Source organism: Danio aesculapii, chromosome 6, assembly GCF_903798145.1.
Source record: "Danio aesculapii chromosome 6, fDanAes4.1, whole genome shotgun sequence".
In the NCBI taxonomy this organism is placed as follows: domain Eukaryota; kingdom Metazoa; phylum Chordata; class Actinopteri; order Cypriniformes; family Danionidae; genus Danio; species Danio aesculapii.
In genome coordinates, this window is record NC_079440.1 from 14,191,443 (window position 1) to 14,215,460 (window position 24,018).

The 24,018-nt window shown below is 34.4% G+C and overlaps 1 protein-coding gene across 2 annotated transcripts in view; it reads left to right on the forward strand.

The window, feature by feature from the left end:
* Positions 1 to 24,018, forward strand: part of col5a2b (collagen, type V, alpha 2b) — a 65,143-nt gene that overhangs the window by 15,003 nt on the left and 26,122 nt on the right. For both annotated transcript variants that reach the window (XM_056459603.1, XM_056459604.1), the window contains exons 8-36: positions 1,959 to 2,036; positions 2,135 to 2,179; positions 2,266 to 2,319; positions 2,730 to 2,783; positions 3,279 to 3,332; positions 5,385 to 5,438; positions 5,605 to 5,658; positions 5,758 to 5,802; positions 5,882 to 5,935; positions 6,016 to 6,060; positions 6,410 to 6,463; positions 6,591 to 6,689; positions 6,762 to 6,806; positions 8,296 to 8,394; positions 8,530 to 8,583; positions 10,438 to 10,545; positions 10,650 to 10,703; positions 10,855 to 10,953; positions 12,579 to 12,632; positions 13,175 to 13,273; positions 16,325 to 16,378; positions 16,598 to 16,651; positions 16,851 to 16,904; positions 20,229 to 20,282; positions 20,404 to 20,448; positions 20,539 to 20,637; positions 22,611 to 22,718; positions 23,033 to 23,086; positions 23,380 to 23,433. In XM_056459603.1, the coding sequence (XP_056315578.1) occupies positions 1,959 to 2,036; positions 2,135 to 2,179; positions 2,266 to 2,319; positions 2,730 to 2,783; positions 3,279 to 3,332; positions 5,385 to 5,438; positions 5,605 to 5,658; positions 5,758 to 5,802; positions 5,882 to 5,935; positions 6,016 to 6,060; positions 6,410 to 6,463; positions 6,591 to 6,689; positions 6,762 to 6,806; positions 8,296 to 8,394; positions 8,530 to 8,583; positions 10,438 to 10,545; positions 10,650 to 10,703; positions 10,855 to 10,953; positions 12,579 to 12,632; positions 13,175 to 13,273; positions 16,325 to 16,378; positions 16,598 to 16,651; positions 16,851 to 16,904; positions 20,229 to 20,282; positions 20,404 to 20,448; positions 20,539 to 20,637; positions 22,611 to 22,718; positions 23,033 to 23,086; positions 23,380 to 23,433 (1,878 nt within the window). The remainder of the gene's footprint in view (positions 1 to 1,958; positions 2,037 to 2,134; positions 2,180 to 2,265; positions 2,320 to 2,729; positions 2,784 to 3,278; positions 3,333 to 5,384; positions 5,439 to 5,604; positions 5,659 to 5,757; positions 5,803 to 5,881; positions 5,936 to 6,015; positions 6,061 to 6,409; positions 6,464 to 6,590; positions 6,690 to 6,761; positions 6,807 to 8,295; positions 8,395 to 8,529; positions 8,584 to 10,437; positions 10,546 to 10,649; positions 10,704 to 10,854; positions 10,954 to 12,578; positions 12,633 to 13,174; positions 13,274 to 16,324; positions 16,379 to 16,597; positions 16,652 to 16,850; positions 16,905 to 20,228; positions 20,283 to 20,403; positions 20,449 to 20,538; positions 20,638 to 22,610; positions 22,719 to 23,032; positions 23,087 to 23,379; positions 23,434 to 24,018) is intronic.

The following is a 24,018-nucleotide window of genomic DNA, read 5'->3' on the forward strand; positions in this document are numbered from 1 at the left end:
CCACAAATCCATGATCCTGTTGTGTTTTTGATGAAGCTTTTTTCATACATCTATTATGCCCCTTTTTACATGATGTAAAATAAATCTCTGATGTCCCTAGAGTGTGTATGTGAAGTTTCAGGTCAAAACACCTCACAAATAATGTTTTATAACTCTTTGAAACAGCCCCTTTTAGGCTTTGATTCTAATTGTGTCATTTTGGTGACTGTCTCTTTAAATTTAAATGAGATTGTGCTCTTTTCAAAAGAGGGTGGAGCTACAAATGCCTATGTGTCAGCATAGTGGCAGATTCAAAAACAAGACTAAGGTCCTATGCAAATGAGAGAGAGAGAGAGAGAGAGAGAGAGAGAGAGAGAGAGAGAGAGAGAGAGAGAGAGAGAGAGAGAGAGAGAGAGAGAGAGAGAGAGAGAGAGAGAGAGAGAGAGAGAGAGAGAGAAAGAGAGAGATTGTCACCATTGGGCAGGACTTTAACACTCTGATGTCATGTACAGTTCAAATGGAGAATGTCAATCAAAGTGCTGCAGACTGTGTGTGATTATAAAAGATCAATTAATGTATTTTAACCCTAAAAAGCGGATTATATTCACAGACTGTTGTCACACAGCTGTGTTTAAACCCTCATTAAAGTGAGTTTTGCATAACAGGTCCACTTTAAAGTAATATTGCAGAATAATCAAATAATATGCAGATTCTTCTCAGTTGATTTCTTTTCACACCATTATAACATATTTAGAGCTGCATGGATCTGATATTGTGATATATAACTGAGTGTAGTGACTATATAACCAATACAAATGTAATCAAAGAAAAGATGTTATTGCAGTTGCAGGGGAAGTGAATATTTTTGATTTAAGATTGTACAAGAGCACAGGCATTTTAATATTTTAATCTTGTGGTGATTTTAAATCACAGAGCAACTGTTTACACACTGTAAGAAATGCTAGGTTGTTTCAACACAAATTTAAGTCAAAAGAATGCACAAACCCAATTATTCTGTTAAGAATATTATTAAAAAACAAGCCAATGTTTGGGTTTGTTCATATTTTACTCATAGTTTCACTGAAACAATCCATCTTTTTTAAGAGTGTGGTTAAGGTTTTGTTATGTGAGTGGTTTAAAATGTGAGAAAAGTCAAATGGGCTCCTAACAGTAAAAGATCTTATTGTGCTTGTGATTTAATATAAGTTTCAGGTTTCCCCAGAATGTATCTGCAAAGTAGTGGCTCAGAAAACCTCACAGACTGTTTATTATAATATTTAAGACATCATTTTGAGTAGAAGAAACAAATCTCTAAATCAATTTCAGATGGCAAATTCTGAAACTAATTTCTGTAACTGCCTTTAACTAACCATTGCATACAACACAAATGATATGAAAGCTGGATGAACTATCCACAAAAGGTCTAGAACAGCAGAGACACCAGCACAAAAACACTCTTAATCTTAATTACATAATCTTTGAGGGTGACACGGTTTGTTCCCCGTGTTCGCCTGGGTTTCCTTTGGGTGCTCCGGTTTCCCCAACAGTCCAAAGACATGCGCTATAGGTGAATTAAATAAACTAAATTGGCTGTAGTGTATGTGTGTGAGTGAGTGTGTATGGATGTTTTTCAGCACTGCTGTTTTGCAGCTGAAAGGGTATCCGCTGTGTAAAACAAATGCTGTATTAATTGGCGGTTCATTCCGCTGTGGCTACCCCTGATGAATAAAGGGACTAAGCCAAAGGAAAATGAATGAATGAATATAATCTTTGAAACCATGTTTCTTTTATTTTTTTTAAATTGGACTTAAAAATATTCATGACTTACAGGCCTAATATTCAAATATTCAGGATACTGGCACTCAGGAATAGGCCAGGAAGTTGAAAGTGTATAAAAAGCATAATATTATCCCTTGCAACCTGCGTGTGCAAAGATACTTTTTTCAAGTCAAATTAAGCTCCATCTTTTATTGTTTCAGAGTCAGTTTGCGTCTCATATGGCCTCCGGATTCCAGGGTGGAAAGCTTGGATTGGCAGGCATGGTCACTGGAGCACCGGTAAGGATCTTTCCAGATTCAGTAATGGCTATTCTGTAAATATTTAGCTTTACTGTCAAACAATACCACAAAACAGAGACCAAATGCCTTGTATTCAGGGTGAATCAGGATCAAGAGGTCTTCCAGGCCCAGCAGGCCCACCAGTAAGTTCTCTCAAACTTGATGCTATGCACGTCTCATGAAATATGTTTTTCCCCCATTGAAAGTTGTCTTTCTCTGTGCCACTCAGGGGCCAACAGGAGCACAAGGTGCACCAGGAGATGCGGGTGATCCTGGACCCATGGTAAGATCAGTAAAATACACCTGTTAGTTTCTAATATTGGCTAGCACAGTGGCTCAATGGTCAGCACTGTGGCCTCACAGCAAAAAGGTCACTGGTTTGAGCCTCGGCTGGACCAGTTGGCGCTTTTGTGTGAAGTTTGCATGTTTTTCCTGCGGCGTGGGTTTCCTCTGGATGCTCGGGTTTCCACCACAGTTCATAGCCATGCGCTATAGGTGAATTGGATGTGAACATATGCTGGAATAGTTGGCGGTTCATTCTGCTGTTGTGACTCCTGATAAATAAGGGACTAAGCCAAAGGAAAATGAATGAATGAGTTAATATTTGACATTAATATTTGTTAGAGAAACTATTCATAATCATACTGTTCAAGAAACATAGCAGTGCAGTTAAAGCCTTTTTTTTCACTTCAGGGTTCTTTTGGTCCAAGGGGTCCAGACGGCTCTCCAGGAAAAGCTGGTTCAGATGTGAGTAGACCAAAAAATTGCCAGAAGTTTTACTATTTCATTGTTCTCAAATGGGTAAAACACATATAAAAATGTAAAAGTAAAACCAGTTAGTATTTTGAGGTACGATACGTCTTAATATGTCATGAAATGTTTTTTTTGTCATCAAATATGACTCAAAAATGTGTCTTGTGTTTGCTCAAATAAATTGTAAACCAATATTTAAACCCATTTTCTGTGTAACAACACAGGATACTATTGCTTATGCATGCTTTACATATTCTTATGGTTAGAGATTTGAAGAAACTTAATTCGAACTACATTTCAGCATTTAAAGTCCCCCTAAAATCTTGTGTTTGCTAAACTAAATTTTAAACCAACATTTTAGATAAATCTGTTTTGCACTTATATTTAGGTTTTAAAAAAAATATTTTTATCAATTTTCATGTTGACCATTTTTAAAGTTTTAACATGTCCTACAGAAGTAAGTTTTTTTCCCTCTGCTTTTGATAACAGGGTGAGCCTGGACCCCCTGGAAATGCTGGAGAAAAAGGATACCCTGGCTCTCCAGTAAGACAATGCTGTTCTTAGTTTTGTTGATGGTGTGGATATTTGATTAAAAATGTAATTTAGTCAGAGTTGGAGAAAATTAAATGTTGTAGCCATGGGGGGTTCGGGTAGTTTGAAAGACCCACCCCCCATACTGAATATCAGCCCTCAGTCCAGAATATAGCCCTATATAGACCATTTCAATGTGGTTATGTCTCAGGCCCATGACCATTTCCTGCTTGTTGTCAAACTATTTCAGAACTGTAAATAGAGAGAATTCAATCATAACTCAACATTAAAACAGCTATCATTAACAATATTAATCAATATGTGAACCTTTTTGGATTCATGGAAGCTATGGAAATAAAAACATGTAAATCAAGAAATACGTCAGGATTGTTGCTATTGTTTGGTCTTTATAATAAATGGTCTTTATTTGTCCCATTTATGACAGTATGCCTTCATAAATTGTGAAAATAACTAATAGAAGAAGGCTTTAAGACAAATTTAATTTTAAATTATTCAAGTAGACAAATTCTGACTGCAGAAATGAACTGGCCACTTTGTTATTTACCTTTAGGCTACAGTTTATAATTCAACAAGTTTTAAAAGATTCAGAATAGTTTATATATATATATATATATATATATATATATATATATATATATATATATATATATATATATATATATATATATATAAATTTGTATTTACATTTTTTTTAATATTTCTTTGTTCAGAAATGTTAATTTAAAATTCTAATCTCATTACATTATTTGTTAAACTATAATAACATACAGTATAAGTGCACATTTGTAAATTAACACTTCGTGGTAAAATAGTATGGTAAGCTCTTTGACAAAAATGTCGAAAATATTTTTGCTGCATCAAAAAGTGTGATTTTACGATCACTGTCTGACAAGCTAATCCAGCAAAAAATATTGTTTAAAATGTTACTGAAATGCAGTATTTGAACCTCATAAATTAAAAGAAAATGAGGCAAATAACCACAAAAAGGTCCACTTTTTTCGAGAAAAAAGAGCCACCCCTTTCAATAGGCTGGCTCCAGGCCTGAACTAGGCATTATAAAATAGTAAAAATGTCCATATTTGTGTAGAATGAAAGACTCTTCTAAGGGCACACATTTTGTGACTACTTCAGCTTTTATGATCTTTGTCAGTGTACTCTTGATGGACATATTCAACCTAGTGATGTGTGGATAAATACCATATTAGTTGTTCATATTCAATCAATTCAGTTTTAAATGAAGCCACCAGTTATGTAAATGCACAAATATATATGCTGTTTATCATGTTTAAGATATCACTTATGTGTGTGTTATTTTTTTAGTTAGGTCAAACCTGACTCCATTTTTAACTATATTATAATATTGGATGAAATTCTGTTTATTTGTCCAGTCATTGTGAATGGGCTAGATGAAAACCCTCTTTTTATCATTTATAAAAAAATATTTTTAATATAAATATATTTAAATAATGTCATCCTAACAAAGCTTAAAGAATTGTTAGTTCATGTTAGTTCATTATATTAGTCAGAAATATTAAATAATAATAAAAAACATATAACATATCTAACACGCGTTTTGGGAGTGTTTGCCAACATGATCATGTATACCTATTGATGAACCATTGAATCAAAATGACTTTTTTAATATCAGAGTGAACTTTTAGGCTATTATTATTATTATTATTATTATTATTATTATTATTATTAATAATAATAATAAATATATTCCTTTCACAATAATTTAAGTGTTAATTTGATTCAGTTTTGTCAGGAAATAAAATGTGGTTCATGTGAAATATGACACGTTTATGATTAATTTTTTTTTATTATATAAAAAAGGTAAATGTAGTAAAATCATGGTACAAAAATCATATTAATAATAAATTGCTGAGCAGCTAAAATATGTTTTTAGCTGACACATATTAAATTATGACTGTTTTATAAAATATCAAATCATGTCCAATAGACCTAGGATGCGAAAATTGAATGATTTTGGATCAACCATGAGTAATACTGCATATTTTCCAATGATGATTTGTTTCATAGGGTTCCAGAGGATTTCCAGGGTTACCTGGTCAGCCTGGGTTAAAAGGTTCAAAGGTGGGTTAGATTTGGACCCCTGTTTGCTCTTTAATCTGATTATTAATTGTTTTTTTAACATTTGTAAATATTTATTAGTACAAATTGTACATATAATAATGTTTTTTTAGCTATACTTCAATGACCATGCACAGTATAAAACCCATAATTGTCTTTTGCATTTTAGGGTCAACTTGGTCTACAGGGTATGAAAGGAGAGTCAGGTGCTGTGGGGTCAAAGGTCAGAGGTCACATATTTGGAGTCAACAAATTCATTTGAACATTTTTACATTTGCATGGTTGGATAGCCTCAGGAAAATGACTTTTTTTATTATCAAAGGGAGAATCAGGATCTCCTGGTACCATGGGACTTGTTGGACCACCGGTATGGAAACCCTCTGATTGTGATATTAAATTGTAATGGCACTTTACTGGATTTTTGATGTGAATTGTGTACTTTGAAGGGTCCGATTGGTATGACTGGCGAGAGAGGACGCATAGGTCCCACAGGGACTGTGGTATGGGTTTATTTTCTTCTAAAAATGGTTTCATTTAATTAACTTAAAAAAAAGAAATCTAAAAATTTTGTCTTTTTAAGGGAAAACGTGGTCTTTCTGGAAATGTGGGAAAACCTGGTCCATTGGTATGTGCTACGAATATTTAAATATTATTTATTTTCACAAGATGCCGTAGTCCGGTCTCTATGTAAACTTAAATGACCAAAAAGTAATCTTATATTCATAGTAAGCATATTAAATGGAAGTAAAATCTCTATTTTATAATGTAATAACTATTTATATTAAATGAAATTGTATCTACTCTTCTAACATAGTGTAACTAATTAGCTCTGTTCTTTATTTAATCTACTTTTATTACTGTAACTCTGTGTATTGCATTAGTATTTTGTTGATTTGATTACTTCTGTTGTCAAATGATTAAATGTAATGCAATATGAATGAAACATTATCTAACTTTACACATATTACTTACAGGGCCCAATGGGAATTTCAGGAGGACCAGGATTTCCTGGTAGTCCAGGGATGAAGGTACATTAGATTCATGGTTTATATTTACACCAGTTTACCTGCTGCACCTTCAAAATGTGTATTATTATCATCGACTTATGTCAGGAGTCTCAGGAATCAAGCAAACTCTTTTTTAAATAACGTACAGGGTCAGGCAGGAGCCACAGGTCCACGAGGTCCAGGTGGATTGCAAGGCCCAAGGGGAGAATCAGGCCGTCAAGGATCACCAGGAAAACAGGGCACTCAGGTACAATCTATTTTGTCATGCACTTTAATTTCTAATAAATTGTATATTAATCAATGTTGATATAATTTCTAGGGATCAGCAGGACCAGATGGTACTCCTGGAGTTAAAGGACCAGCTGTAAGTTTCTGAAACACATTTACATTTATTAAATTGTGTGCTTATTATTATAAGTATGGGATAATGTACATATAGGTAGCTATTCTCAGTAATTGCAACAAAAACAATCAGACGTAAAACATTGATCTGAGCTGTAATAACTTATTAACGCTTTTAATAAATGTAAAACTGACAGAAACAAAAATGGCTGAACGCAGCCAACACTAACCTATACTGTTCAGCCAATCAGTCTAGAATTGTGGTGGGAAATATAAGTATATAAATATGGATATGAATGTATTGATTATCATCAAGTTGATTTGAACAACCCGGATGAGCCTGTGTTATTAGTTTTGGTGGTTGTTATATTGGTGGTTGTAATCATTTACCCTGGAATGTCGAGATTGACCAATATAAATGAAGTATTCCAGAGAGCTGTGTAATAACACAGGATAACGCGGTGCATTTTCTTATGGTTAGGGATTTGATGAAACTCTCTATTCGAACTATTTCAGCACTTTCAGTCCCCCTGAAATCAAACTTAACATTAATTTGGGGTGTTAGTTTCAGCGCGATAGTCTTAAGGATATCTATAAGCTAGTGAGCTCCCTAAAAGTGACAATATGTTCAGAATATTTACATAATAAAACTTTTTCTCAGAAATTTCTCACTTCTGCCAAGCTGGATAAAGGAGTTTTGTGACATCAGCTCATAATTCAGATTTTCATCAAATCATCTGACCAATCAAACGCTCTTTACTATCTGAAATGTTCTGCCAACACTGAAGGCTGAAATTGAACACTTATTCAGCTACAATGTAGTGTTCATAATGAGGCTCCACGCAAACACTTGCATATGTTAGAAACAGAAAATAATAAACAGTGTTGATCTAAAATCCTCAACATTTATTATTGTAACCACGAGGGGAGCAACCCCAATAGCAAGATTGCTAGAAATGCTTTGACAGCATTGTGGTTTGCTGTCATGAGCTAGATGCGCTATAGTTGAATGACTCTGACTGGCAGAGCTGTGATATTAAAAACCTGGTCCATTGGTATGTGCTTAGAATATTTAAATATTATTTATTTGGACAAGATGCCATATTCTGGTATCTGCGTCAAATTAAATAACTAAAAAGTGATTTAATATACATAGATATCATATTAAACGCAAGTAAAATGTCTTTTTTTTGTGTCCACTATTTTCATTAAATAAAAAAGTATCTAACATATTATAACTAATCGCTCTCTTCTATATTTTATCTAGTTTTATTACTGTAATTCTGAGTATTGAATTAGTATTTTTTGTTGATAATACTTTTGTTGAAATACTATTGGCCATTGAAAAAATGGGTGAGGGGTTACTCAGTATTTTGGATCTGTATTCTTGTTTCAAGTGAAATTACGCCTCACAAAGCTGCTCTTATCAAGACATTTCAGTGGACCTTTGAAACATGCTGTACTGTTTATACTTCAAACATTAGTTCATTATCTTCATCTGTTTATCATAGGGGATTCCAGGTGTGCAGGGCCCTGTTGGACTGATAGGACAGCCTGGTCCACCAGGACCTCAAGGATCGACAGGACTTACAGGAGCCAAGGGCCAATTGGTAACACAATGCATTATGTGACATAATAATCATAGCAGGAATCTCTTTTATCCTATTTACGGTGGAACATGGGATGATATATGTGGATCATATTGTGCATAATGTGCTGATTTATACATTTCATGTGCCTTATAGGGTGACTTAGGTTCCCCTGGGTTTAAAGGAGAACCAGGAGCTAAAGGAGAGCTGGTAAGTGTTTACAACAGTAACTACAGATATAAACTAATACATGCTTTATTCTTAATACTTTTAGGATGATCGCTTCGTATGAACTAAATGCAAAAAAATAAAATAAACATATTTTCCATGAATTATGTTGCAGTGGGTCATAATTAGTATGAAATTGCAGAGGTGTACAAGTCTCATTTTATTATATAGTCTGAAACAATATACTGTAAAATACCAGTAACTTACATGAAACTTTTACAATCATTGTAAACACTATAAAAATACAATTCTAGTGACATTTATTATGAACAACATTTTTTTATAAAGGCCTGAAAAGTCTAGATGGATTTATTTTTTAAAACTGAAACTACAGCTATGCGAATGAACTTATGCTTATGTGTTGTTTTCAATTAGCATCAATTCAAGAATCTGTTTTGCATGTGAAACATCCAGAAACACTAGCAAGAATGCTAAATCACAGCCTTTTATGTCCCTCACTGTTATACGGGTCATGACACCAGTGAAACCACTCCAGCGTAGGGTTGCACCAGCTATTTGTAAGTTCTTGCTTAACCTGGAACATAAGGTCCACACAGGAGGATTCATAAGGACATTGAACCAAGTCTAATGGTGAGACGCAAAAATATTCAGTAGTGTGTAAGCTGCAACTTATTGATCATTTACATCGCAACTAGGCTATGTTTTAAATTGCGCAATGCTGGTGCAACTGGCCCCAGGTTTACTTGTCCCCATCTGATCAGGATTCAGACTAGCATTTCTGCTAAAAACATAGCTTAAGAGAATAGCCCCTCATTACTTGCTAGTGTGCCTCTTGAGGCCAGGTAATGATGTTTAATGTAATGTTAGCTAGCTGTCCTTCTCTATACATTGAAGATGTTAAAGGAACACTCCACATTATTATAATTTTTTTAGAAATGAGCTCATATTTCAAGTCATTTTAAACAGTTTTGGCATTTTGGAATCCATTCAGTTGATCTCTGGGTCTAGCAGGAGATCTTTTAGCATAGCTTAGCATAAATCATTGAATCAGATTAGACCATTAGCATCTAACTTTAAAGTGACCAGAGTTTTGACAACTTTCCTTGTTTCCTGTGCAAACAGGCAGTCACGTTGGTTATACTGATGGAAGCCAATCAATTTTCAGGCACAGAGTAATATCATTGTGCCTGTTGCACCCATGGTATGGCAATAAAATTTTTCAATAGTATCTGGATGCGGCCTTAATGATGCAAGCTGAGACTGCATATCTCAGTGATCTAATGCCAGGCACAATGCACTCAATGGAGCAAGTGACGTCACTGTGAGGGGTAGGGTTAGATGAACGCATTAAAAAGTATTGGATGCAACTCAGATTGCACCAGGTCTGCGTTCAGACCCCTCTCAAATTTCTTGATTATTATTCTAGAATGAGAGTGAAGTTTCTAGCCATTTTGGCCTACAAAATAGCAACTTTTCATTTTACATCAATCTTAGTACATGATGTAACTACAGAAGTGTCAAACTTTAAATTTGAAATAATTGAAATTATTTTAAAGTGAGAAGCTAATGGTCTAATCCGAATCAATGATTTATGCTATGCTAAGCTAAAAGTGAATGGATTCAAAAACGTCTAATTTTTCCAAAAAAAGTGGAGTGTCCCTTAAACTGCTTCATATAAGCTGGTTAGGAATATAAGAAGCAATATATATATATATATATATATATATATATATATATATATATATTATACAGAATGAAGTAAATAATGCAGAACGTATAATACAAAAAGATTTGGGAAGCAATTGATGAATTGGTTTTATCGCAGAATGTCATCAGAAAATGCTCTGAGATGCTAATATACAAATTTTTTTGCAGGGTCCACCTGGAGTTCAAGGAGAAATGGGGCCAACAGGAGAAGAAGGAAAACGTGGTCCAAGAGGAGACGGAGGGGCCGTTGGAGCCCCGGGTCCAAATGGAGAAAGAGTAAGTGCTATTCTGTTATTGTCATCTATTAATATGCAAGTCTATATATCCAAATGGATTATTCAGTTTGTCCTTTAGAATAATATTTAATGTTTTTTTTCAAGGGAGCTCCAGGTAACCGTGGCTTTCCAGGAGCAGATGGTTTGCCAGGTCCCAAGGTTAGAAACTTACTAAATAAATAGCGATCAATTGATAAGATTTTAAATGTTAATGTGAGTAACAATGTCACCAGGACAAAATATTAATAAATAACTCAAATGTTTTCTCAGTGTAATTCCATACTTTATATTTTGGCTCTAATGTTTTTAGGGTGCACAGGGTGAACGTGGTCTGTCAGGCTCATCAGGGCCTAAAGGTGCAACTGGAGACCCTGGCCGACCTGGAGAAACAGGAATTCCCGGAGCAAGGGTTGGTAAAACATACATGCTTTCTATTATTGCATATCAGCTTAATTTAAATGTACATTATTGATTTAGCAGACACTTTTATCCAAAGCAAGTCAAATCACCAGAAGAGCAACAATATAGTAGAGGTTTGATTGAACAGGTGTGTTTGTAGTATATAGGTAAAAGACAAAAAGGTAAATAATTAAATAAACAGTATTCTTTATTGACAGATTTAAGTGAATAACATTAAAAGCTAAAATGTAAAAATGTTAAACATTTTAATCAACAGTTTTAATGCTCCGTGCTATGTTTATTCAGCTTGTCATAAAGCTTCTGACATGCTAGGGCCTAAATGTTTCTGAAATTGGTGACATTATCAGGGTGGGAGATTTGCTGAACCCACTGAATACGATGAATGGGAATTTTGTGGCACTGGAACATTATTGCACCCATATTTTGATAATATATTTCTAAAGTTTTCTAAACATTTTAGTTGCATTAAATTTTTTCTATGTATATAGAATCTATATTTAATGTGTTTACATATTGCATTTCATGTTTAAATTTGACATTACCAATACATTTATTTGTTTAGCAGACTTACAAATGAGGATAAAATAAGTACTTCAAGTCATAAAATATATAAATATATACGACATGGCAAGTCTAAGTCAGATTTTTTTAATGATTAATATCGAGCCCTTGTAACAGAGTGTTCGCACACTGTAAAACCCAAAAAGTTAAGGTAACTCAAACCATTTAAGTTCAAAAACGAATCCAAATGAGTACTGTGACCTTAATCCATTTGAGTAAATGAAGCAATTTGAGCACAGTCAAACCCGATACATGAAGAGAACTGAAGAAACAGAGAGTACTGTAAAACCCAATAAGTTAAGGTTAAAAAAAACTAATCTATATGAGTACTGTGAACTTACTCCATTTAAGTTGAAGTAATGAGGTATTTAATTAACTTATTATCTTCAACACTAAGTTCAAAACTCTTTTCAAATAAGTAGAATTAACTTTCAGTTTTTACAGTATAGGAAAGTGTCGGGTGCATATGGAAAGCAAAGTATATGTCTCTTATAGGTGGTTTGTCAAGCCCAATAACCTGTGTGAAGTACGCTCAGAATTGCACATAAAAAGGTGCACATAAATAGGTGCACTTAAATGGGGAGTGCTATTGGAGGACATGTTATTTTAACAAAATTGGATTACTTGTGTTTAGGAATTACTCAGTCTTATTGTTTATCTTATCTCCAAAGGGTCCAAAATGCTGCGGCCAAACTTTTAACAGGGACCAAATTGAGAAAAAAAGTATGACTTCAGCTTTGATTAGTTTGTATTGGCTTCCTATTGAATTTAGAATTCAGTTTAACATACTGCTGTCTATAAATCTATGGCATGTTTGGCACCCTGTTATTCAATGTCCTGTCTATTCTACGACAATGAAGGAAAGTTAGTAGAAGCCTAAACAGGCAACCTTAAATATTTTTTTAATACATCTTATGGTCTGGAGTAAATAATGTCAGTATTTTTATTATGTGTGATATCTTTGTTATAAATTTGTGATCTGTTTAAATGGTCGTATGTATTTCTGTAACTAAACTAAACAATAAAACTAAACTATATTTTGTGTCTCTTCAGGGCTTGACTGGTGCTCTGGGAATGCAAGGTGCAGAGGGGAAGATAGGGCCACAGGTAATGTCTGCACTAATGTGATTTTGCATCTAGTCAACACACATACAGATATTTAAGAAGGCTGTTAAAGTTAGCATGAAATCTAAATTTGCTCTTCTTATTTTTATATTTATATAATTTGCCATCATAATCTTTTATCAAATACCATCGCCTTCCCATCGAAATGACTTTTCTTCACTTCTGGTCACATGGAATGCCTTTCGGGAGGGGCTAACAGAGCGTGTCTCCTCCATTTTGTTAGCAACATCCATCTTCCAATGAGCCAATCGGTTCCCAAAGGATGAAATCAAGCACCACCCTACATTTTTTCTGATTTCAGTTACGATATGGGAAAAAAGGACAATCTTGACTTCTGTTTCATGGGGACTGTAAACTCAGATATAAAGATTTTTGTCACTACATACACACTATGGCACAAAAGCACATACCCAATCCAAAAAGAGTCATCTTGATTGGTCTGCTGTTATGACTGAAGAACTCAAAATTGCTGTGTATTATTAATGACCAGTTCCTGATGGAGAATGGTTGTCATTTTTCATTAGGGAGCACCAGGAGATGATGGGAATCCAGGTCCAGCTGGGTCTACGGGAACCAGAGGTGCAGCAGGATCCATGGGTTTGCCCGGACCTAAAGGCTTCAGTGTAATTCTCTAAAATGAATATATATATTTAAAAAGCCATAAGTAGAAATTGTAAATATTATTGACATGAGTTATATTGCATATTCACTAGCAAGGACCAAGCCAAACATAGATAGCAATCTTTATTGTATGGGTCTAGGGATAAAAAAGGGCTAATGGATAATAATGGAAGGGGTGGTAGGTTGATTTGGACGTCTCAGAGAACTCAAGATGGGAGTAGCATCTCTGTAATATTTGGTAGTGTGATTAGGACCACAAAATTTAACTTAGGAGGGAAGAGAGGGATATAAGGACTGTTAATGGAAAACAGAATGAAATGGAGAGTTCCAGAGAAAGAGATGAACAGTGCTAAAGGGCTGATCTGCCTTAAATAAGTTTAGGGAGTAGGTGATTGGATGAGATGGCAGATTGAGGCGTAGTCCCGTAGACCTGATCTTCAGTTAACAAGTTAACTACATTTATAAATCTTAAAATAAAACAAGGTGATACTTCAGTAAACAACAAACTGCATCATTCTAATTTCAAAGAATAGCTTTAGCATTTGATAACACTTTAGTTTAGGTCACAATTCATGCTAATAACTACTGGCTTATTACCTGCCTATTATTAAGTTATTAACTGCTCATTAGTAGTTATAAAGTATGATATTATTATACACCGCTAATCCAAACCAAAACCTAAACCTAACGGTAACACATAAGATTAGGTCACAATTCATGCTAATAACTACTGGCTTATTACCTGCCTATTATTAGATTATTACCTCTTCATTAGTAGTTCTAAAGTCGGATATTATTCTACATCGCTAATCCAAACCAAAACCTAAACCAAACAGTAACACTTTAGTTTAGGTCACAATTCATGTTATTAACTACTGGCTTATTACCTGCCTTCTATTAGGTTATTACCTGTTCATTAGTAGTTATAAAGTACGATATTATTCTACACCGCTAATCCAAACCAAAACCTTAACACAACGGTAACACATAAGATTAGGTCACAATTCATGCTAATAACTACTGGCTTATTACCTGCCTATTATTAGGTTATTACCTGTTCATTAGTAGTTATAAAGTACGATATTATTCTACACCGCTAATCCAAACCAAAACCTTAACACAACGGTAACACATAAGATTAGGTCACAATTCATGCTAATAACTACTGGCTTATTACCTGCCTATTATTAGGTTATTACCTGTTCATTAGTAGTTATAAAGTATGAAATTATTCTACACCGCTAATCCAAACCAAAACCTTAACACAACGGTAACACATAAGATTAGGTCACTATTCATGCTAATAACTACTGGCTTATTACCTGCCTATTATTAGGTTATTACCTGTTCATTAGTAGTTATAAAGTAGGATAATATTCTACATCCCTAATCCAAACCAAAACCTAAACCCAACGGTAACACATAAGATTAGCTCACAATTCATGCTAATAACCACTGGCGTATTGCCTGCCTATTATTAGAGTTTTAACTGCTCATTAGTAGTTATAAAGTAGGATATTATTCTACATCCCTAATCCAAACCAAAACCTAAACCCAACGGTAACACATAAGATTAGGTCACAATTCATGCTAATAACTACTGGCGTATTACCTGCCTATTATTAGGTTATTAACTGTTCATTAGTAGTTATAAAATAGGATAATATTCTACTCCGCTAATCCAAACCAAAACCTAAACCCAATGGTAACACATAAGATTAGGTCACAATTCATGTTAATAAATACTGGCGTATTACCTGCCTATTATTAGGTTATTAACCGCTCATTAGTAGTTATAAAGTATGCTATTATTCTACATCCCTAATCCAAACCAAAACCTAAACCAAATAGTAGCACTTTAGTTTAGGTCCCAATTCATGCTATTAACTACTGGCTTATTACCTGCCTGTTTTTAGGTTATTAACTGTTCACTAGTAGTTATAAAGTAGGATCTTATTCTATATACCTAATGCAAACCAAAATCTTGACCCAACAGTAACACTTTAGATTAGGCCACAATTCATGCCAATAACTACTGGCTTATTACCTGCCTATTATTAAGTTATTAACTGTTTATTAGTAGTTATAAAGTATGATCTTATTCTACATCCTTAATCCAACCCAAAACCTAAAGCCAACTTTTACCTTACTAACTATTAATAAGCAGCTAATTAATAGTTTATTACGCTAATACTGTTAGTTTATGGTTTGTTAATACTGTGAGTTGTGACCTAGGCTAAAATATTACCAACGTTTCTGATTTTTTTTTTTATGTTTTTCTGATTCTAAAGAATGTTGAGATGTTGATTTTACCATAATTACAGTATTTTTGGCTTTCCATCTAGATATTTTAAATTCAAATAATAATTTCTGTAATTAATTTAGTATTTGCTTCATGTGTCATTGGCGGTCCTTGCAAAGTCACTGTTCTCAATTCTGTGATTATTCATAATTATAGAGGATTATTAAATTTTTCCCCCAAAAATATGAAATATGGTTATGATGGAAATGACACATCTCTACTAGAGTGACAGCCTGAAGATCAGAAATGTCATTTCTTATAAGACTTTTTCATTAATGGCTGAAATTATTAGCTGTCTCTACCAATTTTCAAGAAAAAAGTACATACATATATTTTTTTATTAAAGTTCATTGGTTGCTAGAAAACTTGATGGGTTACTGCTGCCAGTCCATGGTTAATCATCTTTTACTCCACAATTGAAAAATGCAATTTCCATCACATATAATTACCATCAGTCAGTGTCAAAACTCCATGCTTTTGGAAATTACATTGAATGAAGGTCATTGATCAGATCTTCATTCCAGTATGTAATAAATGTTTTAATGAAGCAACATTTGAAGATGTGCTTTAAAAAACCCATTAAAGTTGTAACTGACATGTCATAATGTAGTATATTATTAAAAAGAACACATAGCGTGAAGAGACTGGCAAAGTCAATGAATGACTTTAATCAACGTGTATATTGAAAGACTTTCCCCATTTGATTGATTTGTGATTACATTATACAAACTGATTTTCTCCGACTGTTCAGGGTGATCCAGGGAAAGCAGGAGAGACGGGATCATCAGGTGGTCCAGGACAAAGAGTGAGTGCTGGCTTACAGATGTAGTGCAACATTGCCATGCCAACCTAAAAACATACTGTATCGTTTCACGACAGGCTATTATAAATGTCATGCTCTTATTGTGAAAAGGTTTCTGTTGAAGTATTTCAGATGGCCTGTCTGTGCTGGTATTGTACAGCACAGTGATTTAAAAGCCAAGTCAATCATGATGATTTCTTATGACGGTTATATTTCCTGCAGGGACCAAATGGGAAAGATGGAGAAGAAGGACCAGCAGGAACTACAGGACCTCCTGTGAGTCTTCTAGTTAATTGTTTATGACACATTTGTCGCTGTTCACAATTTGTGTGTATTTTGATTGGTTGTCTTCTTAGCTCTTTTATAAATCTCAATAATATATATCTCACAATATTGTATTGTATTTCACACTGTTGTGAAAGTGATGAAGAAGATCTCACTGTAGTGTATATGCTTTGGTTTTATTTCTTTTCAGGGTGTAGCAGGGAAGAGAGGAGAACAGGGACCTCCTGGACTAACAGGCTTTCAAGTATGTTCTTTTTTTCTTTAATTATGGTTGATTTAGAGATGAATTTAATGTTAAATGTCTTATTATATTAATAAGTTTTATATATCATGACAGCAAACAGCAAGTTTTAGAAACCCTAACTTGATTTCACCAAGTAGGACTTGTTCCTGAATCTATGTTGTCAGTTGGTTCACGAAATGGGACGCAAACCATGAGGCGAAGCATGATTTTATCATTTACAAAGTTAAAATGCAAAGAAATAAACAGTACGTAATTTAATGCCCTTCTACATATGTTATTCGTAATTTTATATACACATAACCACAATTTGTTATATCATTATAAAGATAATCATGTGAACCCTAAAAATGAGGTGGACTTCTCTCCTCCTGAATCCCCGGGTCTGAATGCAGACACAGTGGATAGCAGTACAGCAGGTCTCTTGCCCTATGTATTCCAACCATTAGCCCTGCCGGTAATCCGGAGGATTTTAAACATTGGTGAACACAGCAGCACGGATATAGGCGATGTGTCTGAATGGTAATGAACTCAACTGATAAAAGACAAAGTCCTCCATTCTCCAATTCTCGTACAGCTATCTCCTGAAGAAAATGCTTGCTGCACACAAACAGCTTTGCTGTATCGGCCCTGACAGCATCACAGAGAAAAACATGCAACAAACCCTGTGAATCATGAAAACAAACACATAACATTACAACCCTTCAAGAATGGCTAAATACTGCTTGCCATGCATGGACGCGGTCTCACCCAGTCATTGGGTCTCACAGCTTGGCAGGTCTGTTTTGCCTTTGGAAAACACGTGCTCTCATGAATAATTAAGAAACAGGGTCTTCTCATAGAATAAGAAAACTAAGCTATGTATAATAATGAGAAACCAACGTGTCATCACTCCACTTGCAGATTCGTGCTACGTCACTGATTTTAATTCTGCCCCAAAAATGATTTTAAACCCAGAAGATGAAATTAGCTGACAAAAGCTCAAAATTATCCAGTTTTCCCCACAATTAAAGCTAACAGGTGCTAACATTGTCCTAGTTATTGCTCAACACATAAAACTCTGGCTGTGCTGAACCTTTAAGGAATACCTTCACCGTTTATGTTAAGTTTAGGCTTACGGTTAGGTTTTTGCACTTGATTTGTTATCCAACTATTATTCCCCTCTGATTTTGTGAATAATTTACAGTTAAGGTTGGGTTTAGGGGCAGGAAAAAGGTATGGATTACATTTTTCGAACAAAAATTATGTTCCAGGATTAACATAGATGTTAATCAAGGATCGCATTGTACTTGGCAAAATCAAGACATACTTTTAGAAATTATGTTTTTTAGTCCCTATAGACCAAAAGACAATTTATTTAAATCAAGCAAATACAGTTTATTTTTTAATATTAGGGCTTCTTCTAACATTAACAATTATACATTATTTGGCATGCAGAAAGTTGTCTAGACAGTCAAAAAATTATTTGAGTGAGTAAGCCTTTTTGGAACTTGGAACTGCTAAAGGGCACCTATGATTAAACTTTTGTAAGCTGTTTGGACAGAACTGTCTGTATGTATAGTGTGTCCACTGTCATATTGGAGTGATATAAACACAAGTCTCTTTTTTTTTAAATTTCCTGAGTGATTTTGAGGCCCATTGCAATGTGACGTAGGAGTGCAGTTTACCCCACCCACTGAATTGAATCACAGACTCTCTGTGATTTGTATAAGTTTTAAAAGTTTAAAATGTTTTTAAAACAGAGCATGTTTCTAATAAAGAGAGTAAAATGTCATTTTAACTAATATAATCACCACGGCCGCGTGGTGTCAGTAAACACTAATATATATGTGTGTGTGTGTGTGTGTGACTCCTCATTTCAGAAAGGCTTGAATAAACTCCACCACAAATACATCAAATAAACTTACTTGGTATTTTTGACTAATGAGCTCTATTTCAGCTTCATCCAAGTCTGACTCGGTCACTGTGCTGTTTATCTGACATAATGCACGATGAGAAGTGAGTGGGAACGATGGGCAGGGAGAAGCAGCTCATTTGCATTTAAAGCCACAGGCTAAAAACAGCTACAATGTACTCAGACACCAAAATGGGCAGATTCTGGAGGCTATAATAAATAATCTGATGGGTATTTTGAGCTGAAACTTTGCAGACAAATTCTGGAGACACCAAAGGCTTATCTTACGTCTTGTAAAAGGGGTAAAATAGGTGTCCTTTAATTTAAGTTAATGTAATTTTTATAATTACACACATTCACTTAATTTAAAGACAATGGGTTTACTCACTTTTTTTTTTTGAGGAAAATCAAAAAAAGGGCTGCACAATATATCGTTTCAGCATCGATATCACAATGTGATCATTTGCAATATTCACAGCATAGGAAATGCAAGGATATGCTGGATTATAATTGAACATTTGCAATGTTTTTGAAGTCTGGGATTTGTTTGAGGATTTAAAAAGCATTCGGGCATAAGAAATTGTAACGTTTGTAACTTTAATAATTATTTTTATTGAATTGTTTATACAACAAAGACTTTTTGACATTTGATTATTCAATTGCTGGATACCTGAATACAGTTAGACTGTTAAACCATAAAACACTGCTTACTTGATTTGGATATTTTCCTTTATTGTATTTTACTATGCTTGTAGATTCTTTATTATATGTTATGCAGATGCACTACCTTACCAAATCTTCTGCATCAGTCTATAATGATAAATTCTTTCCAAACAAGTCATCTGGTGAAATTGTATTCATATTGCAATGTATATCACAGAATAACAAAATATTGCAATGTTCAAATTTTCCAATATCTACAGCCCTATGTTGACCTAAGGGAGTTAAGAAAATTTATATAATAGTGATTAAAATTTCAGCTCTAAGCTCTACATTTTTTGAATGCTGAGAACTAATAAGGAATATAGATTAATAAATACTAATATAAATATAAATATTACTGAGCCTAATTACAGAAAATAAAAATCCAAACAAAGACAGTAGAGAGTTGAGTTTATTTCAGAACCCACAAATAATTTTTATGGTGAAAACTGCCAAACGGCTTCCTTTTAAATCAACTCATGGCTACACATGCGAAGTAGATCAACAAGTTGAAATAATCCATAATCTTTGAGCTGATAATTTATTATCTCATCAGGGGAAGCAATAACATTAAACCATTAGCATTTATAATCAGATATCAACATGGCTGCTGATATATTGTGCATCAATTGCCATTTTAAGAATGAAATATTTAACATAGCTGTCAGTAAATTCGATATTATTAATGCTAGGAAGTCCTAAATCTATTATTAATTATCTTAAACCTCTAGGGTTTACCTGGACCCCCGGGCCCACCAGGACAGTCGGGAAAACCAGGTGATGAGGTCAGTTGATTGTTGCTTTGAGCTCTTTTACCTCATTCTTATGCCATATCTGCTGTACATAAAGAACATACATTGTCTGAAAATATGAATTATTACAACTCCTATTACAATTTCCCCTCAGGGTATCCATGGAGAGGAAGGTGGTCCTGGTCTGACTGGACCAAGGGTGAGCTATTGTATCTATTGTATATTGTGTGCAGTGTATTCAGAATGCACTTGAAAAGCCACTCATTATTTCTGTCCATCACTTTTGTAGGGGGAACGAGGAACCCCTGGTGAGAGAGGTGATCCAGGTCCTAATGGTTTACCAGGAGCCAAAGGAAGCGCAGGGGGCCCTGGACACGATGGTCCTAAGGTTAGGCTCTCATTAATAATATTAATCAAGGTAGATGTGATTAAAAGATGATAGAAAAGCCTTTTTAAAGAGATAATTCATAATTTACTCAAAGATACATGCAACCAACAAGGTTAAACTTTAAAAGTCCAGCTGAACAAAGATTTCTACATAGAAATCTAATAAATGGCAATATATGCAAATTACATAAATGCCATACAAGTTGATGTTCCAACCATCAAGGACTTCAAGAACAGCATATACACTTAATACATAAAAACACTTCATTAAACATGTGCACATAGACATAACCTATATGCTATTGTCGGAAAAAAGAAATTTATTTAAAAAATGTATTAGAACAAATGTTACAGACTAACAACAGATTAATCAATCTTTTTCTTTTGTATGATACCAAATCTTAACCAAGCATACTTCTTAGAAGGAACTGCTGATTAGAGGGAAATAGCAGAATAAGAATAAATATAGTGTCAGGTCCTTGCTCCAGACTTGATCTGAGCTGTCTAGACATGTCACAAGAAGCTTTGAAATATAGTTGTGAAATATATTAAATATATAAATATATAAGTTCACTTAACTGTTCAGTTCTGGTATGCAGAGAAGAGTTGCAGAAAGAGGAAGTATGTTTGGGTACAAGAGCCAAAGGACTGCAGAATGACTAAGAAGTGACGTTACACCAAAACTCCACCTGTTAAAATCAGTTGTGTATATATGCTGGAGTTAGGGAAATGTAAGTTAGTTGCGAACCTCTTGAATGTAATTCATGTATTGCATTAGGGTAACGTAACCCAGAGCTCTGTCCTTGAATTATTCAATTGTATCTTAATAAATTACTAATATTTTTGACATTGAAGAAAACCCTCTCCTGACCTTTTTTATGGGACACGCATGGAATTGGCTAGATATTCCAACACTATTAAAATTGCAGGTTAATGATGTCTGTATAAAATAACATATATTTGATTGTAACCTTAACTTAATTTGATCTTAATGCAATAATGTGCACCTTTTGTAAAGCTGCTTTGAAAGAATAATTATTGTAAAAAGCGTTATACAAATAAACTTGGATTGAATTGAATATTTGGATTTCACATAAATAAACATAAATAAATTCTACGTTTGAACATACAGTTAGGTCAATAAATATTGGGACATTGACACAATTCTAACATTTTTGGCTCTATACACCAACATATAGGATTTGAATTGAAGCGAACAAGATGTGGTTTAACTGCAGACTGTCAGCTTTAATTCAAGGGTATTTACATCCAAATCAGGTGAACGGTGTAGGAATTACAACAGTTTGCGCATGTGCCTCCCACTTGTTATGGGACCAAAAGTAATTGGACAATTGGCTTCTCAGCTGTTCCATGGCCAGGTTTGTGTTATTCCCCCATTATCCCAATTACAATGGGCAGATAAAAGGTCCAGAGTTCAAGTGTGCTGTTTGCATTTGGAATCTGTTGTTGTCAACTCTCAAGATGAGATCCAAAGAGCTGTCACTATCATTCAAGCAAGCATCATTTTTGCTATATTTTTAAATGTGTTACAAATATGGCCTTTTATATATGTCAAATTCAGATATGAACTTGTAAGTCATATATGTAATTTACATATATTTCTATGTATCAGATTTCTATATGGGTTATAAATCTAAAAAGCTTTAAAAAAGACGTTTTTAAATCAATACAGCTTTTGTTAAGAGATAAGCGCACATAAATGAGAGCATCACATTTCGCAGATAAGGAAGCTTTCATTTGTGATGGAGGTTTATGTTTCAAAGAGTTATGCATTTGGAACCAAATAAGAGTAAATGATAACAGAATGTTAATTTTGGGTGAACCATCCCTTTATCAGTAATGAATTAAAAAGTATTGAACTGAATGCTTATTTCCATAATAATTAACCTTTGTCTTTATTGTAATTTTGTGCACTGTGTTCAACATGATAACAGTATAATAATGGCTGTACAGGGTAAACATGGTCCAGCTGGAATTGTAGGAGAACCGGGACCACCAGGTCTACAGGGCATGCCAGGAGAGAGAGGAATAAGTGGACCAGCTGGACCTAAAGGAGAAAGTGTGAGTGTGGCAACATTTGCACATACAAACACAGCACATGTTTTACTTTCATACTTTGCAATCATTGTGATAATATTACATATATTAAATGTTTTGGTGGGTCAGTCTCTGTAAGGCATGATGGCTGTGACATACTGTATGACTTGCTAATATCCTGAAGCAGGAAGTTAATATTTTCTGATATTATCCGTCAAACGTTATCTGCGTGGATCTGTGAAGCAGCAATGGAATCCACATCAAGGAGAGTTTTCCATATTTCTCTTATCGATTTGCACAAAATCTTGAGTTTTAATAGATTTTATCTGTGTCCTCAGGGTGCAATCGGTGACAGAGGGGGAGAAGGGGCTGCTGGAAATGATGGTGTTCGAGTGAGTGACTCAGATCCAGTCAATAATTCAAAAATATCTGACCCATTTCTTAACAAAGCAGGAGTTACATAGGTCACACTTTAACTTTAAGTTACATTACATCTACATGCCGACTAATTCTCATTAGATTATAAGTAGACTGTTAGGGTTGGGGTTAGTGTAAATTGACATGTACTGTTGAAGGAGCATATCAACAGATATTAAGCAGACAGTCTACTAATACTCTAATGGACCATCAAAATAAAGTGTTACCATTACATAGACACTGAATAGATTTTCTGTGATGTCTGTAGGGACTACCTGGACCTGTTGGACCTGTTGGACCAGCCGGCCCATCTGGAGAGAAGGTTTGATGATACTAGCCTACAGTATATACAATTGAATATACAGATATACTGTACATACTGTTAAAGGCAAAATTATTAACATCCTGTGAAATTTTAATTCTTCTTTCAAATGTTTTCGAAGTGCTGTTTAAAGGAGAGAAGATTTTCAACACATTTTTATACTTAATGATTTTAATAACTAATGTCTAATAACTAATTTCTTTGGTCTTCTACATAATAACATTACATAATATTGTAGTAGTTATTTTGCAAGATACTAGTACTCAGCTTGAAGTTCAATTTAAAGGCTTAAGGTTATTAGGTTTACTCAGCAAGTTAGGTTAATTAGGTCTATTAATAGTGGTTTGTTCTAGACCAGAGATGCCCAAAGTAGGGCCTGCAGGCCAGAGTTGGCCCATGGTAACCTTTGATTTGGCCCGCCATCCCATCTGAAAAGAGAGGGATAATGATGGGGAGGTGGTTGTGGTGAATGCTTTTGACCGTGCTCGTCATTTCAATTTTAACGTAACCTTTTGTTTCTTTGTTTTATTACTGAGCTATAAAAAGAGCCAACTGAAATGAAATGATTCAAGTTAATACTGTAAA